This window comes from Cynocephalus volans, chromosome 4 (genome assembly GCF_027409185.1).
Source record: "Cynocephalus volans isolate mCynVol1 chromosome 4, mCynVol1.pri, whole genome shotgun sequence".
Taxonomy (NCBI): domain Eukaryota; kingdom Metazoa; phylum Chordata; class Mammalia; order Dermoptera; family Cynocephalidae; genus Cynocephalus; species Cynocephalus volans.
Window position 1 is genome coordinate 118,372,380 of NC_084463.1, and position 14,504 is coordinate 118,386,883.

The following is a 14,504-nucleotide window of genomic DNA, read 5'->3' on the forward strand; positions in this document are numbered from 1 at the left end:
GTGCTGCACAGAAAGGATACTGAAAAGAAGCGGAGTATTAGTAGTGAATTTGTTGAACCATTCTCTGGTTATATGGCAATTTCCACAGTGTGAGTATCCTCATTAATTAGCTTCTTGTTTTTTTTTAAAGGCCAGAAAATCAGTCCAGAAGGAAAAGCTAAAATTCAACTTCAGCTGGTCCTGCATGCAGGGGACACAACTAACTTCCACTTTTCCAATGAAAGCACAGCAGTGAAAGAGCGAGATGCAGTAAAGGACCTTCTTCAGCAGCTGCTGCCCAAATTCAAGAGGAAAGCAAATAAAGAACTAGAAGAGAAAAACAGGTGAAGGAGAAAACAAAAAGCCTTTTGAAGAGATAACAGTTTTTCTCTAGTCTCCTAGTACAGTAATAGCTTGTTACCTCTTCCCCCTTTTGCTGTGATATTGTAATATAGGAAAATATGGGCTTTGGTATCTTTGTGTTTTTGATTTTCAACTTCAGCATCTTATTAGCTGTGTGACTTTGGGCAAATGAGAATTTGCAAACCCAGAGTTAAATTAACTGCATCAAGCCTAACATCTGCTTAGAAGCAGAACTGAGATTAGAAGGTGCTACAGTTGCTTAATTTTTTTTCCCAGTTCTCTGTCACAGAGAAGATGCTAAACTGTTAGAAGTGTGCTTGTGAACAAGAAACCTGAAAGAATTCATACTGTTAAAAAGTGAGACAGCATGTAAAATGAGAATTTCTGATGAGAAGTATTTCATCACCAGTATCTTTCAGGCCATCAAGGCTTACAGCTCCAGGTGCTTAACACCGTAAAAAATTAATTGCTGGAAAATCTCAAGCATACCATTTCTCTTACTCATTCACCTTTAAATGTGAAAGAGAATACAATTGGCCCTCCATATCCTTGTGTTCCACATGTGCAGATTCAACCAAGAGCAAATTGACAATATTCAGGAAAAAAACAATAAAAAATAACAATACGACTAAAAAATAATACAAGTAAGCAATGCAGTACAATGATTATTTACATAGCACTTACACTGTATTAAGTATTATAAATAATCTGGATATGATTTAAATTATACAAGTGGATGTGTATATATCATATGCAAATACTGAACCATTTTATGTAAGGGATATGAACATCTGTGTATTTTGGTATCTGCTGGGAGGTCTTAGAACCAATCCCCCAAGGATACCAGGATACCGAGGGATGATGGTACAGTACAGTACAGTACAAGTACAGACACAGTGATCTTTGTATCGCTGGCATACAGAGATGAACAAGATCAAATCCATGCCCTCAAAGAGATTAGTCTTTGCTTCTTCAGACTTACCTCCATTTATCTCCACTTCATTTTTTCCTCCAAAAATGTTTTTTTGCTCTTAATTACTAAAAAACGAACTAAATGACCTCTGCTGCTCAATCATCATAAAAGTGTTTAAATTTTCATGTCACTGAAGTCTTTTAAAAATGTTACTTACATAAATGGTGTTTTATTCTAGAAGTTCAATAATATTCAATATATTCTATCACCAGAATGCTGCAAGAAGATCCTGTTTTGTTTCAGCTTTACAAAGACCTTGTTGTGAGTCAAGTGATCAGTGCTGAGGAATTCTGGGCCAATCGTTTAAATGTGAATGGGGCAGATAGTTCTTCCACATCCAATCATAAGCAGGATGTTGGCATTTCTGCAGCATTTCTGGTATGTGACCCTTCTAGATTTTTCTGAAGGAAAAAAAGAGAAAAAAACCCAATATGTGTGTTGATGATACCGTTTCTTTTGTAAAATTTAGCATTTCCTTACATTAATATGAAATTCAGTATCCATGGTATTCTAAAATGTTTTTAAAATACATACAGTATTTTTAAAATTTATATATTTTTTTACCAATTGTATATTCTTGGTTTTTGGACTTGACTCTAGCATGTTGGAAGTCAAATGGACTTTGAAAGGGGCTCTTTTAGAAATTGGACTAATACTTATTTCTCTTAATACTTTTAAATTTAGGGCTTTGTGGTACCTTTTTTTTTTATTGCTCTGTTTTACTTATAATGCAAAGTTAAATGTATAATAACCATATCATAGAAAAAGTTAGATTGATAAAGTGTACGTGATAGAAAAATTGGGAATACTATGCTGTGGAATTAGAAAATGGAATTCAATTAGTCTGTACTCCAGTGGAACCAGAGCAGTATTTACACATTCAACAAAAATTTGAGTACCTGTTGTATGTTTGATATCTTTCTGGGTGCTTAGTAGTACATTGAATTAATAAGGCCTTTCCCAAGGAAACCAGTCAATTAATGTTAGTTTAATTTTTTAATAACCAAGGTTTATAGTGATTTTGGTAACTATACAAGTTTTATATAAAAGCTCCACTAGCTCTCTGCCTTCAGCCACACTTAAATATGCCTATTTCACTATATTGGACTTTCAAAGAAGCAGATTTTATATGTCACTAAGACTATGAGAAACCATCCTGGCTTCTTTGATCCCTGTCTCTATGCCAAAAATGAAGATGAGGGACTTACTCTGTCTCTGCAGTTTATTTAGACATCTTCCCTGATGTTCTAACTAATATGTGTGTGTATGGTCTCTGTTTTAGGCTGATGTCCGGCCCCAAACTGATGGCTGTAATGGTCTGAGATATAATTTAACCTCTGATATCATTGAGTCCATATTTAGGACCTATCCAGCAGGTAAGAAGAATCTATTCTTCCAGATGGTTAAAATGTTTGTTTGGAAGAATTGTGTACTATAGCAATGAAAAACAAAAAGCTTCACCTTTATTCCTGATTAAGTACAATAAAATACATGAAATATTTTACCCAGTGTCTGACATATGGTAGATAGTAAGGGATTTATAAGCCCTCAGTATACCTGAGTAAATGACATGCTACAGAGGCATCAATAAATGAGTCTCTCTACAGCACTAACACAGATCATCCAGATGCATCCAGGGTGGACCTTTCTAACCTACAAATTATTTCCCATCCAGAAACCATCCTGAAAGTATAGATGCTTTGACCCCAGCCCTAGTGATTTATGATGTGCTGCCAAGGGTGAGAGCCACTGCTTAGTCATTGTTCTGACTAAACAGTACTCTCTTAAGCCTTATATTGTTATCTATTGTCACTTCTTCACTCCTGCTCTCTTTAGTCCTTAGGAAATATACCTCTCACTCAGGACTCAGCTAAAGCATTGGGTCAGGGGTGTGGTAAATAAATAAATAAATAAAATAAAATAAAGCATTGCCTCATTGCCACCTCTGTGAAATCCTGACTTCCTCTGGCAGATATGAGCCTCCTCCCATTTCCTTCTATAGTGTCTTATGTCTGCTTCAAAGAATTATCACAATGTAATATAGTTCTTTTAATATCTTTCTGGTAAGAATAACCATCATACAGTTTTTAGTATGACACTATTCTAAGGCATTTTTCCACATTAACTCATTTAATCAGCATAAATAGCTATGAAGTGGGTACTTTTATGACCCTTATTTTGCAGTTGAGGAAACCAAGGTACAGAGAGATTAAGTAACTTGCCCAAGGTCACACAGATAGTAAGTGGCAGACCTAGCATTTTAAATTCAGACTCTAGCTCAAGAAACCATGCACTTGTCAACTGACTATAAGCTTCTGGAATGCCAAGTTGATAGTACAGTGGTTATTGAGATCTTTATTTTCCCACCACCTAACACAGTGCCTTGGACTGAATGTGTGCACATATAAATAAAAAAACAGCCAAACTCATGTCTGATCCCAAGATTTTTGGTGTGTCTACTAAAACTTCAAAACTTAATTCTCTTGGTGCAAAGTAAGGTTTTGTTTATAATTTGTTAAGATTCTTAGAGATAGCACCTTGCCTAATATCCCAAGTTATATTTCATGTTTACAATTAGATTAATAGTATATAGTATATAAAGTTGAGAGCTTCATAATCTAATTTCTGCTATTAATCTATATTTCAGTTATCTAATTTGAAAGGTTTGAAGAAATTGAAATTCAGCATGTAACATTTCTTATGGTTTTTATCCACAGTAAAAATGAAATATGTAGAAAATGTTCCCCACAACATGACAGAAAAGGAATTCTGGACACGTTTTTTCCAGTCCCATTATTTTCACAGGGACCGGCTGAATACAGGGTCAAAGGATCTCTTTGCAGAATGTGCCAAAATAGATGAAAAAGGTAACTGCTTATCCCTGACACACTCTAATACAAAGATACTTCAGAAAGTTCTAGAAAAATAGAATTAAAAGATATGAATCTTTCCATGAATTTTTTGAATTACCTTCATATTTACCTTGTCACTCTCCTAAGTCATTAGAGATATTAATGGATTTCTTTTTTAATTTCTGAGAAAGAATAAGATGTGATGAACTTTTTATTTCATTGACTTTTCCAGGGTTAAAAACAATGGTTTCATTAGGAGTGAAAAACCCACTGCTAGATTTGACTGCTTTGGAAGATAAACCATTAGATGAGGTAAGAAACAATAAAAGGAGTGTGAGAGAAAACACTCTTTTTCTAGTCTTCACTCTTTATAATTTTAAAATTGCCTGAAGTGTAGATACATTCTACTTATGAAAATGTAAGACAAGCGCAATACTGTTGTTTGAAGTGATTTATCAGAAGTGCTTTTCAGTAGCACTGTTTGCTGTTAAAATTGCCTTGAAAAACTTGAAATTCCTGTATGAGTTGCTAAAACCTTTTTTGACTAACTTTCTAACTTTCCTGTCAATAATTCTGTTAGGTAATAATCAAGGCTTGACATAAGTCCAGATTTATGCTCCATCTACCATTTAGTCTAAAGAAATGTGGATGTATATTAGTAAAAACAAGGAAGATAAACGTTTGTTGATTGCCTACTTTCTGCCTAGCCTTGAGCACTCTAATGAACCTTACCCACACCAGTCCCAATATGTTTCAGCAGCTAAACCATCAAGTATGAGCTCCCTACCTCAACATTATGCCTCCAGATGTACAAATTTACCCAGTCACAGAGAAAGAGGTGGTTCCTTTGATCAAGGTTAATTCCATCCCCACCTCTATATTCTAGGCCTAGAGCCTGTCTTCCTCAGTTATTCTGTTCAGTGTATTTTTATTTTCTTGCCCTTTTTTTCCTTACTTTTTCACCTTATTTTAGTACATGTACTCACCAGATGAGAAAAAACGTTAAAATTTTGTGCTACAATCTAATTATAAGCTAACAAAATAATCGTTGGTGCTCAGGTTAGTCACTTCCTTGATGAAAGTCAGTCATTTTCTTGGTAGTTCTCAAAACTCAGTTATTTCCTTGGTGAACCACAACACATTACAGATGGCCCCCAACTCAATGATGGTTCGAATTAATGATATTTTTACTTTACAGTGATGTGAAAGCAATACACATTCAGTAGAAATAACTCTTCGAATTTTGATTCAAAATTCTTCATAGTAACTTTATTATCAAATAGGGTTCGTGTTAGATGATTTTGCCCAATTATAAGCTACTGTAAGTGTTCAGAGCTCATTTAAGGTAAGCTAGGCTAAGCTATGATGTTTGGTAGGTTAGGTGTATTAAAAGCATTTTCAACTTAAGATATTTTCAACATACAGTGGGTTTGTTGGGACATAAGCCCACTGTAAGCCAATGAGCATCTGCACAAACATGGCCCTCTTTAATCATTTTGAAAAAAATGAAGCTTTGTGAAGCTTAGAGCTAGAGCTTAAGGGCTGGCCAGTTAGCTCAGTTGGTTAGAGTGCAGTGTTATATCACCAAGGTTAATGATTAGAGCTATGTGCTAGTTCCTGAAGGTTAATGATTTGGATCCCCATACCAGCCAGCCACCAAAAAAAAAGAGAGCGAGAGAAAGATAGAACTTAGTATGATGAAAAAAAAAAAATTTAGTGCTTTTTTTTTAACGAAGATGACATATTGTGCATGCACTTTTGTAACTTTCTTTTTCACTTAGCTTATTATTAATATCAGTCCAAACTAAGACATAACAATTAAAATTCCTTGAAGTTGATATGACAAGCAAACAGAAAGGACATTGTTGGGAGGGACAGGTGAGAGGAGGGAGGCAGGGAGGTTTCAGTAATTGTCCACAATAATCAACCACATTGTATATTGACAAAATTTTAAAAAAGGAAGAAAGAAAGAATAAAAAAGAAAAAAAAATATCAGTTCGAACTAAATATGGTTGTTAAATACATAGACTTTAAAACCAAACTACCTGACTTAGACTCCAACGTTCTAAGCCTGGTTTCTTATTTTTTGTTTTGTTTTTGTTTTTGTTTTTTTAAATAATATGAAGCTGATAGTACTAGCCTTATAGGATTGCTATAAGAGTTAAAAGAGCCTGGTACATAGTAAGTACTAAATAAATAATAGGTGTGACTATTATTATCCATGTTTTTAAATGCCTGCAAAGTATTTCATTGGTATGGATATATCAACATTTATATAACCAGTTCCTTTAATAGAAATGTGGTTGATTCCATTTTTCATTTTTTCCTTTGTTTTTGTTTATTTGTTTGTTTGGTGGCTGGGTGGTACAGGGATCCAAACCCTTGACTTTGGCAGTATAACACCATTCTCTAACCAATTGAGCTAATCAGCCACCCCTCCCTTTTTTCTTTGGTGCCTCTTCTTCCTCTATCAACCTCTGATTATTGTAGCTGTCACAGGATATTGTCTCGGGTCTCATTCTGAGTACCATTCTCTTTATTCCATTGATATAAATACTAATTATGTAGTGATGAATCCCAAATAGCTTTTGTTTTTAAATCCAGAGCTCCAAAATCATATATCCAACTGTCTACTTAATATCTCCACTTAGATACCTCACGGCATCTCAACTTAATACATCCGGAATAAAAACTTTGATTCACATCCTCAAAAAGCTATTTTTTCCTGGGTCTTTCCTAAAAACCTGGGTCTCCTTGATACTTCCCTTCATTTGCATCCAGCATTGAATTCATCAGCAGGTCCTCTATGATACATCTGTGATCTGTCTGCATCTTTCTATTTCCACAGACATTTATACCCTCTTATTTTAAGCTGTCACCATCGTTGGTTTGATTGCTTGCATTGGCCTCCTGAATAATCTTCCTGTTTTGCACTCTTGTCCCTTACAGTTCATTCTACCCTAGCAATAGGAGTTATAATATAAATCCAGCCATAATACTCCCCTATGTGAAACTCTTGATTGGCTTCTCATTGAACTTAGGATAACATTGAAGCTCTTACAAGTCTCTGCTTGATTTGGCCCGTCTACTTCTTCTAACTCATTTTGGGCCATTTCCGCTTGTTCATGGTCCAAATATAATGACCTTTCAGTTCCATGCTGTCTGAAGGTGGAGCAAAGGCAAAATGCCCACCAAACTGAGAAGGTATCTTAAGATCAAAAAATGAGGCAAACAGTTCCATGAAAGCAGAATTTCATTAAAGAGGGTAACTTACTTACAGGATGATGGATTGGGCAGGTAAAGACACAGAGGCATAAGCAGTTTTTCTGCGCCACCTCCTGGTTGAGCCCAAGTTTATTTAGACAGTTTATACAAAGCAGTGGAAAAAGCCAAGAAGCAATTTTTTTTTTCTTTTTTTAAATTTTATTTTATTTTATTTTACTTTTCAAAATACGTTGTACTTGACTTTCATGCCCCTTTACCCGTTCCTCTCCACCCCCTTCGCTCCCCCACCCAACATCATATCTGTGCACTTGGCTTAAATAGTTCAAGGAATTTTTGTTGTTATTCTGTCTTCTTTCCCCACCCTTTGTGTGTTTTTTATTAATTTTTAGCTCCCACAAATAAGTGAGAATATGTGGTATTTCTCTTTCTGTGCCTGACTTGTTTCACTTAATATAATTTTCTCTAAGTCCGTCCATGTTGTTGCAAATGGTAGTATTTCATTCTTTTTTATAGCAGAGTAAATTGTGTAGATGCACCATAGTTTTCTTATCCACTCATCAGATGATGGACATTTCAGCAGGTTCCAGCTCTTGGCTATTTTATATAGAGCTGCAATAAACATTGGAGTACAGGTATCCCTTTGGAATGATGATTTCCATTCTTCTAGGTATATTCCCAGCAGTGGGATCGCTGGGTAATGTGGTTGATCTATCTGTAATTGTTTGAGGAACCTCCATATCATTTTCCATAAAGGCTGCACCATTTTGCAGCCCCACCAACAGTGGATAAGAGTTCCTTTTTCTCCAGAACCTTTCCAGCACTTATTGTTCTCAGTGTTTTGGATGTTAGCTATCCTAACTGGAATGAGATGGTATCTCAGCGTGGTTTTGATTTGCATTTCCTGGATGCTGAGTGTTATTGAGCACTTTTTCATGTGTTTGTTGGCCTTTCGTATATCTTCCATTGAGATATGTCTGTTCTGCTCCTTTGCTCATTTTTTAATTGGGTTATTTGGGTTTTTTTGTTGTAAAGATGTTTAAGTTCCTTGTATATTCTGGATATGAATCCTTTGTCAGATGTATATTTAGCAAATCTTTTCTCCCACTCTGTTGGTTGTTTTTTTACTCTGTTGATTGTTTCTTTTGCTGTGCAGAAGCTTTTTAGTTTGATATAATCCCATTTGTTTATTTTACCTTTAGTTGCCTGTGCTTTTTGTGTTCTATTCATGAATTCTGTACCCACTCTTATTTCCTGGAGTGTTTCCCTTATGTTTTCTTTAAGGAGTTTTATTGTTGCAGGGTGTATATTTAATTCTTTAATCCATTTTGAATTGATTTTGATATACAGTGAAAGATATGGGTCTAGTTTCATTCTCCTACATATGATTATCCAGCTTTCCCTGCACCATTTGTTGAAAAGGCATCTCTTCCCCAGTATGTAGACTTGCTGCCTTTCTCAAAGATCAAGTGGCTGTAGGCATATGGGTTAATTTCTGGGTTCTCTATTCTATTCCATTGATCTGTGTGTCTGTTTTTATGCCAGTACCATGCTGTTTTGGTTATTATAGCTTTGTAATATAGTTTAAAGTCAGGTTGTGTTATGCTACCAGCTTTATTTTTTTTTTGCTCAGGATTGCTTTGGCTATGTGTGGTCTTTTGTTGTTCCATATAAATGTCTGGATAGCTTTTTCCATCTCAGAGAAAAGTATCTTTGGAATTTTGATGGGGATTACATTGAATTTGTAGATCACTTTGGGTAATATGGGCATTTTTTTTTTTTTTTTTTTTTTTTTTTAAGAGCTGGGGTTTATTTTATTTTATTTATTTTATTTTTTTGTGTGTGTGACCGGCCACACGTCACTGCACCGGCCCATCCTTATATGGGATCCGAACCCGCGGTGGGAGCACTGCTGCGCTCCCAGCGCCGCGCACTCCCAAGTGCGCCACGGGGTCGGCCCTAATATGGGCATTTTCATAATGTTTATTCTTCCAATCCAAGAGCATGGGATATCTTTCCATCTTCTTGTGTCCTCTTTAATTTCTCTCAACAGTGGTTTGTAGTTCTCTTCATAGAGATTTTTTTACATCCTTGGTCAGCTTTATTCCTAAATATTTTATTTTTTTGGTGGCTATTGTAAATGGACTAGCTTTCTTGATTTCTTTTTCTGCATGTTCACTGGTGGAGTATAGAAATGCTACTGATTTTTGTGTGTTGATTTTGTACCCTAAAACTTTGCTGAAATCGTTTGTCACCTCTAGGAGTTTTTTTATAGAAGCTTTAGGCTGTCCAATATAAAGGATCATGTCATCTACAGAGAGGGACAGCTTGACTTCATCTTTCCAATCTGGATGCCCTTTATTTCCTTCTCTTCTCTGATTGCTCTGGCTAGTACTTCCAACACTATGTTGAATAGGAGTGGTGAGAGTGGGCATCCTTGTCTAGTTCCTGTTTTTATTTCCCCATTCAGGATGATATTGGCAGTGGACTTATCATATATGGCTTTAATTATGTTGAGATACTTTCCATCTATGCCTAACTTGTAAAGAGTCTTTATCATGAAAGGATGTTGAATTTTGTCGAATGCTTTTTCAGCATCAATTGAGATGATCATGTGGTTTTTGTCTTTGCTTTTATTAACGTGGTGTATCACATTTATTGATTTGCGTATGTTGAACCAACCTTGCATCCCTGGGATGAATCCCACTTGATCATGGTGTATAATTTTCTATATGTGTTGCTGTACTCTGTTAGCTAGTATTTTATTGAGGATTTTTGCATCTATATTCATCAAGGATATTGGCCTGTAGTTTTCTATTTTTGATGCATCCTTGTCTGGTTTTGGTATGGGGGTGATTTTTCCCTCATAGAATGAGTTTAGGAGAATGGCCTCTGTTTCAATCTTTTGGAGCAGTTTGTAGAGAATTGGTATCAGTTCCTCTTTGAAGATTTTGTAGAACTCTGCAGTGAACCCGTCTGGTCCTGGGCTTTTCTTTGTTGGGAGCCTTCTGATAATAGCCAAGAAGCAATTTCTAAGAAACAAGCTAACGTCGCTAACTCCAAATGTCTTATAACAATGATTATTATCTTTGGTGGTCTTGTAGTGCAGGTAGCCAGACCAGCTATTGCAGTACCAGTGCTTAATCATTAAGTTTCTTCTTTGTAGTCAGCAAGGTGTTTTTACCTATTCTAACCTACCTTACCCCTAGTTAGTATACAATGTCTGTGGTCAGGGTTCACACAAAGGATACAGTAAGTGTTAAGGGCTTCAAGATGGAATAAGTTATATTCACAGTCTCACACATGCCAAGTTTTTTTCAACCTCAGGACCTTTGCACTTGCTGTTCTACCTGCTCTTTTCCCTAAGTAGCTTCTACATGTGTTTAGACATCTGTTCTAATGTTCCTTATTCAGAGAGACCTTCACTAACCACCCTGTCTAAAGTAGCTCCCTCCCCCATTCATTATGTTACCCTCTATTTTCTTCACTTCATCGTGTTACCCTCTATTTTCTTCATAATGTTTGTCACTTTGAAAAGAGATCTTACAAATAAAAATAAATTAATTAAATTAAATTTAAAAAGAAGATCTTGTTTTTACTTCTTTTGCTTGATATTTGCCAGTCAGTCTCCTCAGTAGGGTGTAAGCTTCATGTGAGTGACTTTGTTCTTGTTTACTTAACTATCTCCAGCACATGGTATATATCAAACACTTAGTAATGTTTGATAAATGGATGAATGGCATATGAGCCTTTCTGTGATATTTCACTTTTTTAGCCTCACCAATCCCTAGACCACCCTTCATTCTAGGTGTACCAGAGTACATACAAACCCATGACACAATATACACTACATTTTATATCTTTGTTTAAGCAGTTTCCTCTCCCTGAAGTGTTGTCTCCCATGCTGCTTAGCAAGTACCTATTTATCTGATGGTGTCCCATGTTCAAACCTTATCCCTCTTCTCCAGTAAGATTGATCTCTTCCTGTCTCATAGCACCTGTAACTCTTCATTGTGTGTGCTGGCTTATAGCGCAGCTTCCCACTAACTAGAATGTTGGCTGCTATGCACAGGGTCTTACCAATTTTGTATCTGCAGGGCCTAGCACATAGCATGCATACAATACATGTTTGAAAATATTCTCTCATTTAATTCTCCAATATCTTATTTTATAGAACTTGGAAAAGTTGATTACCTTGACTAAACTAATTTTGAAGAAGTGATAAAGCCAGAATTTGAATCCATATTTTTCTGACTCCATAGTCCATGCTGTTTTTCCACTGTTTTCCTTTGTTTAATGTTTTGCTTATTAGATCCAAAATTACTCTTTAAAAAACAAATGCAAAGTCGAAGAGTAAGATTTTTTTGTGATGCTAAAAGAAGTTGGTTTTTTAATATTTTTGTGTACAATATCACTTGTTTTTAAATGTTCACTTGTATGTATTTAATAATGTTCATGAGGATTAATAGACCCATCATCCAGCAAATTTTTTCAACTAAGTGTGTCTTTTACAATAGTGAAGAAAATGAGAACCTTATTTTGATTCTTAATCTATTGAATTATTTCTTATAGGGCTATGGCATTTCCTCTGTGCCATCTACTTCCAATTCTAAATCCATAAAAGAGAATAGTAATGCTGCCATCATCAAGAGGTTTAACCATCACAGCGCCATGGTCCTGGCAGCAGGTCTCAGGAAACAGTTAAGTATACATGTAAAAGTGCAATAACTGAGCTTTTCAGGATATTCCAGATGGAGTTGTGGTGTTTTGCTTGTGGTTTTCATTATTAATTTTTTTTTCCTTTGTTTTAAGAGAAGCACAAAATGAACAAAATGGTGAGCCCAGTGGCATGGATGGAGACTCGGGAGATGCAGATTGCTTTCAACCAGCAGTCAAAAGGGTATGGGCAAAAAATTGGGACCATTTAGAGCTTGGGTTTCTCCAGATATCTTCTATAATTGCGAGTACTTTATGTTGCTTGATTACTTCATATGTCTCAGTTCTTCTAACCACGACATTAAGCGTTTGGCTTAAAGTGTAGAACATTGTAAAGAATACTTCCTTTGACTTGACAGCCAACTTTCCATTGACTCTAGCCTGTAAACCCTTTCTGTTGACTTTTTTCCTTCACATGTACATATGCACACAGATTGGTTTTTGTGTGTGATTTTGTTTTCTGGGAAAGAGTATTCAACAGAGGCAGTATGACAGAAAGAAAAACTAAAGTTTTCTGTATATGACTTAAAAAGAAAGTGGATTGGCCCTCATGTTAAACCTAGCATTTCAGAGCTGGAGATGTCTTCTCATTAAATACTGAAGAAATAATTTGAGGATATAGAATATGACAAAGTTAGCTACTTGCATATTCCTTCTTTTCCTGCAACTTTACTAAGCTACTCTGTCCCTCTGTAAAGCTTTCTTAGAGGACAATCAGGCAATATGTAGTAAAATTTTAAAGGTTTTTGCCCTTTATTTTACTTCTGGGCAATATTCCACTCTGGACATTTATTTTAAGAAAATAAATGTATGCAAAGATTTAGATACAAATACTCATCACAATATTGTAATAGAGGCAGTAGCAAACATCCTGGTATCTGTTGTATATCCATGCGATGGACATTGATGCAACCATTAATGACTTTTAAAGGATTAATGATGTATTGCATCAAAGAGAGTTCACAGAACAGACTTTGATAACAGTTTTACATGTTAAGAAAAAAAAGTTATGAACTTTAAAAAGGCCTTCAAAAGAATATGCTAAACAGTTTTTGGTAAAGGTATATGGATAAATCTTACTTATTTCATATATCTCAGTAATATGTTTCTACAGGCACCTTTAAAATTAATAAAGCCAACGAGATATTTCTTTTCTGAATTAAGAAAAGCAAAGCTAGGGCTGGCCTCAGTTAGCTTACTTGATTAGAGCATGGTATTGATAACATTAAGGTCAAGGGTTTGAATCCCCTTACTGGTCAGCTGCCCAAAAAAAAGGAAAAAAAAATCTAAAATATAAGTTTTAGAGAGGTTAAAGAAGACATGTAGGAAGTGATACTTTTTTTGCAGTGCTGTTTCACTGAGTACCCTTAATTCTTGGTAGTGAACAAGTTGTAAAAAATCTTTGTTTCTCCATGTGAATTTTCACAAAACAGATGCTCCTCAACCTACGATGGAGTTAGGTCCTGATAAAACCATTGTAAGTTGAAAATGCTATTAAGTCAAAAATGCATTTAGTAAACCTAACCTACTGAACATCATAGCATAGCCTAGCCTACCTTAAACATGCTCAGAACACTTACATTAGCCTACAGTTGGACAAAATCATCTAACACAAAGCCTATTTTACAATAAAGTATTGAATATCTTAGGTAATTTACTGAAAACTAAAAACAGAATGGTTGTATGACTACTCAACGTGTAGTTTCCACTGAATGCATATCACTTTTGCACTACCACAAAGTCATGCACCATCTGTATTCAGTAATAAGTGCTGGCTCTAAATATTCTTCCAAGTCAATAATTGACTGCTGTGTATTCTACAAAGGGTTTTATAGATTGAGAGATTTAGAAGTAATATTAGGCTAAGTACCTACATTTATGGAGCTTTCACTTAAGTATGAAGGTTAGGTGACCTAACTAGACTTTCATGGAAGTTTAGGATTTGCATTATTATTGGAGCTTGGGTAGGGACATGGCTTAGGTAAGGCAACAGCAGGGGTAGAAATGAGCTTGACGTCTATGAAAAATATTGAAGACATCAGTATGCCTTGAAGTTAGCTGAAAAGTGTAGAGTTAAGAAAATAGTAAAAAATTAGGCTGAGTCTAGTTAAGGTGGGACTGATTGATGTGTTACTCTGAGTTTCATGCTGAAGAGGGAACTATTTATATTATTCAGATTTAAAATAAGGGCAATTTAAAATACTAAGTTTTCAAGTTGACCTTATCTGAGATTTATTTAATAACGTAAATGTTCTGATTCTAGTCTTGGTAGCTACAGATGAGCGTTGACCAAATGAATTTCATAGCTGTGTAGAGGATGAAATAATATATAAGTGATATTCACAGTGCTTACATAGATTACCTATGTGGTTTTTTTGGTAAGTAATGTGTTTTTATTT

At 35.4% G+C, this 14,504-nt stretch overlaps 1 protein-coding gene across 1 annotated transcript in view; it reads left to right on the forward strand.

Annotated features, from left to right (window-relative positions):
- Window positions 1–14,504, forward strand: part of GTF2H1 (general transcription factor IIH subunit 1) — a 48,966-nt gene that overhangs the window by 17,601 nt on the left and 16,861 nt on the right. The window contains exons 3-9 of the mRNA XM_063093719.1: window positions 131–323; window positions 1,528–1,693; window positions 2,598–2,691; window positions 4,033–4,182; window positions 4,400–4,479; window positions 11,962–12,089; window positions 12,202–12,289. Of these exons, the coding sequence (XP_062949789.1) occupies window positions 131–323; window positions 1,528–1,693; window positions 2,598–2,691; window positions 4,033–4,182; window positions 4,400–4,479; window positions 11,962–12,089; window positions 12,202–12,289 (899 nt within the window). The remainder of the gene's footprint in view (window positions 1–130; window positions 324–1,527; window positions 1,694–2,597; window positions 2,692–4,032; window positions 4,183–4,399; window positions 4,480–11,961; window positions 12,090–12,201; window positions 12,290–14,504) is intronic.